Genomic DNA, 4170 nt, shown 5'->3' with positions numbered 1-4170 from the left:
GTCCCCACTCATGAAACTGGCTCAGGGCAGAGACGTGAAAAGCAGGAAGAGACACTAACCTGCAGTTACCATAAGGCGACCACATTCTTAATTTCCCCCCTCGCTACACCATTTAAATATGTGTAGCATGAGTTCAGTATTTTAGTAACTCCTGCTGAAGAACAGCAGGTACGAGATGAGCAAGTTAATATAATTCCACCCCATAATGCCGAAGCTCAATGTGAAGTTCGTATTTGAGAGTTGAAGGTTTGATGTTCAGTCCATGTATGATACACAGTGGACAGCTGCAGCTCTCATGATGGACGTCATCTTTCACTACGAACTCTGCTTCGCCAAAATCAACTTCATTGCAATTGAAAAGCACATTCCTTACTGTATGAATGGCTTTCTATATTTGTTTGAATTTTCCAAGTTTGACTTTTGTCATGTTATTAGAATAAGGTTCACTTGTACACAGTTTTGTGTTTGATTTACTCATTTTAATTTAAGTTTCAGATGTTTTGTTGTACGTTATCATAAACTATATGACATCAAATTGTAGTCAGTTTCTAATAAAGTTTATTTATTATAAAGGGAGAGTGGTTGAGTTATTGCACCATTATATATAGCACATTTTTAATAAATGAGATGTTACATTTTCAGTTGTTCACCCTTATATTTCATTTCCAGGTGACATTTCCCATGTGACAGAGTAAATATTCCACCTGAAGCATCTCACTGTATTTATATAACTTGCCAATTTGTACAGTAGCCAACTGTAACTCAGTCATTTGCTTTTAAGCTTGTTGAGTACAACTGAAATGGGAAATATTTATACATAGCTGCTACTTACCATGCAGATTAGTCATCCTCAAGCTGAAAAACTAACAACCACTAAAACATGTATTATATTAAAATCCAACCACATTCTTAATGAATAAAGTTGACTTATTTTAGTCCTGCCTGGTTTAGCAATTTCGTGCATTTCTCTTTTGATCATTCAGAGAGAGAAAGCACTCTCACACACACCAGCACATTTATGAGGATTAATCTGATATATTTAAAAAAACATGGAGAAAAAGCTTCTATTAAATTAAACTGTCAATGTAAATAACAGAACGGGCCACCAGAAACACAATACAGTGTGTCACCAATAGATGATTTAATGGTATCAAAGTGTTTCCATGTATTTTGCTTGAGCAGAAGCGTCGGGATGACCTAGTTGTGCCTGAAGAGCTTGATCCCCATCCAGCTCCAGAGGTGGAAGAAGACGTAGACGGGGATGGTGACGGGCAGCAGCAGGCTGTAGAAACACAGACTGTTGCTGCTGGTGCAGCCTTGAGGGAAGTTATCGTCCACCGCCGCAGAGTAGAACAAACCGAAGAGAGACACTATGGGGACCAGTCCCACCATCACAGACAGGGAGAACATACCTGCAGGTGCTACTGTGTTAAATAAATATCAGGTTACGTGTGGCTAAAACGCAGTACAGCTTTTTTTCTCTGTTGCAACACAAGCAGGACGTGTTTGCTTCTGTCTTGCTCAGTCCGACAGCATTTAAACACCACAGGGGTTTCTAGTCTTCTGTAGGTTTGGTTGAGGTATTTGCGTCTTTGTGTAGGAGTCTGGCTTCCTGAGGGATCATGTTGGGGATGCCGTCGAGGATGGGGTACGCGATGCCAAGCTCCTCGTTGATCAGCTCATTGGTCTTGGCCTCGTACCTGGAGGAGGACGAGGACAACAGCAGCACAGCTCTTTACATCTCTATAATTAAAAGCCATTTTCCCCACTGTGTAATGTTTATTAAATAAAAACTCAGGTTTTAATTTTTTCTATGATACCTGAATACAACAATTGAGAATTGTTGAGACAATTTCAGCCATGTAATGTAATTTAATATCGGTTATCAAAAGTGGTGTCTGGTCCAATAAACTTGAAGCCTGCAGCACTCATACACTGAGAATTAAAATTTAATTTACATATTCAGAGTCTAGAATTTTTAATTAGGGAGAGAGATTAGATTATTTTAATAATTTTAAAGTAGTAATTATGTTTTTCTTGTCGAATAAAAAACACACCAGACCCACATTACTGTTCCGAAGCAGAGTAATTTCATATGTCTTAATACATTTCTGGAGGGGATCTTTAACTTCCTGTTGTCTGAATCTGCAGTCACAAATATTTGTGTAACACCAGTTGAGTTTTTGTAGCAAAGTCGTGTTTAAAATGCAGCTAAATTTGTTTGAAATTCATTTCAGTGACTATTTTTGAACCTGATTTTTACACTCTGCCTCAATTTTTGTACTGTTGTAGAAACTGCAGTCATCTAACTTCTAGTAAAACAACAGTTAAATGTGAATAACCCTAACCCATATATATAATGCAGTTAGCTTCTGATTCAGGGTTGAGGGGAATGGTAAAGGGGAAACATAAATTATGATATTTAGTGACTGATTCTCTGTTCTGTTTTTCACCACTTACACTTACTAAGTCTGGACTACTGTAATTCACTATTCACATCTGAATGATGCAGCAGTGTCCCATCTACAGTTATTACAGAATACAGCAGCAAGGGTTCTTACAAACACTCAATGCAGAGAACACATCACTCCTGTCCTGGCTGAATTACACTGGCTTTTCATCCATTACAGAATTCAATTTAACATTTTACTAATAACTTTCAGATGTCAGCTGAGTCGGTGCCTCATTTGAAAATGATTTAAAAAAACCCATTGGTACAGACATTTCTGTAATATTGTATAATTGCAGATTTTTGTTGTTTTGTTTATTGTTTAATGTTTCATCTATTTATGCTTGATTATTGTTTTTATTGTGTTTTGTGTATGTTATTCTGTCAATGTTGTATTGTATGAAGCACCTTGTAACTTCGGTTTTAAAGGTGCAATAGAAATAAAGTTTAAAAGACACCTTAGCAAAGCCTTAACCCTTACATACTGTTCATATTCTACACCCTGGCAGTATGTTTGGTATATACCAAATTTTGAAACCACAAATCTGTTTAGAAAGCACCAATAGTGGATCTGACTGATCAATAAATGTGTGATTAAACCTTAATTGATATTTCAGAGAGCAGAGAGTGTTTTTTGTTTGTTTGTTTTTTACACCCATCGTTTTTGGATTAGTTCATGTCCTATTTTACCTAAGACATGGAAATATGAATGGAATCCGGATCATAAAAAGAAATCCTCACAACTACTATCTTATTAAAACTATTGACTATCAATTTAACCACAATACATGTCAATAGATGTGGGTCAAATTAGACCCAGAACAGCTTCAATGGACAAAAAATGTGTAGCACCATTACAAAAGTATAACATTTTAAAATATTTTCATTTCTGTGCATTTGGGACCAATTTAGAAAAAGTCATCAGATTTCAGGGTAGAGGACATTTGGGGTTTACCTAAGCGGCTTCTTAGACAGCGGACACACCAGGAAGTCCAACAGGGCGGCGTCAAAAGGCGGCTGCGCTTCGTCCTTCACGTCCACAAAGCTCCGCACGGACACGGAGGAAGCTGCCGGAGGAGCACACTTCACACTGCGGTGAACACCAACTGTCTGTGTCAGCAGGCGACCCACAACACCCCGAAACATGACCGAACCGGTTCAATCAGCTAGCCCAAACTCTCCGACAGAACAGGAAGCGCCTGTGTCTGTGCAACACGAATACAGGTCCCCTTCCGGTGAAGTGGGAACGGCTGTCATTAGTTCCGCATGTTGACTTCTTTAGCGCCTTTACTCATTTGACTAATTCGACGCCGTTTTAATTGCTTACTGCTGAATTTAAAAAAAAGCTGTTATATAGTATTCGTTATAGTCATAAATGTCAATTAGAAGGTTGTTTCAACAGTTTCCTCATTTGTCCGCATGGTGGCAGCGTTGCACCGCATCTCAGTAAAGGTCTGCGGACCAGGATATGAAACCAGACTGTAACAAAGACTTTTTAAAAAATTGCATTAATTTCATGCAGCAGTCTTTAAAAGACTCTTCAACCCATTGCTTTCATTAATAGATTACACCTTTTAAACAAGGATTATAGAATATTTTGGTCCATCTTCTCAATAATACAATGAGATACCATATTAATAGTATGAAGAGGAAGAAACTATTAAAGTTTAATTTTGGGGGGAATTTCACAAAAGCCACTGTTTGAACTGTGGTTTCATTTA

At 37.9% G+C, this 4170-nt stretch overlaps 2 protein-coding genes across 2 annotated transcripts; both read right to left on the bottom strand.

Moving 5' to 3' along the window:
* Positions 1–541: 541 nt before the first annotated feature.
* On the bottom strand, positions 542–1424 carry LOC133982036 (phosphatidylinositol N-acetylglucosaminyltransferase subunit Y-like). The gene has a single exon (XM_062420931.1). It carries the CDS (start codon positions 1408–1410, stop codon positions 1198–1200), a length of 213 nt encoding a protein of 70 aa, XP_062276915.1. The 5' UTR covers positions 1411–1424; the 3' UTR covers positions 542–1197.
* A 104-nt stretch (positions 1425–1528) lies between these two features.
* Positions 1529–3651, bottom strand: LOC133982035 (protein preY, mitochondrial-like). The gene is made up of 2 exons (XM_062420930.1): positions 3405–3651; positions 1529–1700 (listed from the first exon to the last, which is right to left on the bottom strand). Exons 1-2 carry the CDS (start codon positions 3593–3595, stop codon positions 1556–1558), a joined length of 336 nt encoding a protein of 111 aa, XP_062276914.1. The 5' UTR covers positions 3596–3651; the 3' UTR covers positions 1529–1555.
* Between the last annotated feature and the right edge of the window lie 519 nt (positions 3652–4170).

The sequence above is a fragment of the Scomber scombrus genome, chromosome 6 (genome assembly GCF_963691925.1).
Source record: "Scomber scombrus chromosome 6, fScoSco1.1, whole genome shotgun sequence".
Taxonomy (NCBI): domain Eukaryota; kingdom Metazoa; phylum Chordata; class Actinopteri; order Scombriformes; family Scombridae; genus Scomber; species Scomber scombrus.
Note: the sequence above shows the minus strand (reverse complement) of the source record. Positions and strands in the feature narration are given on the sequence as shown.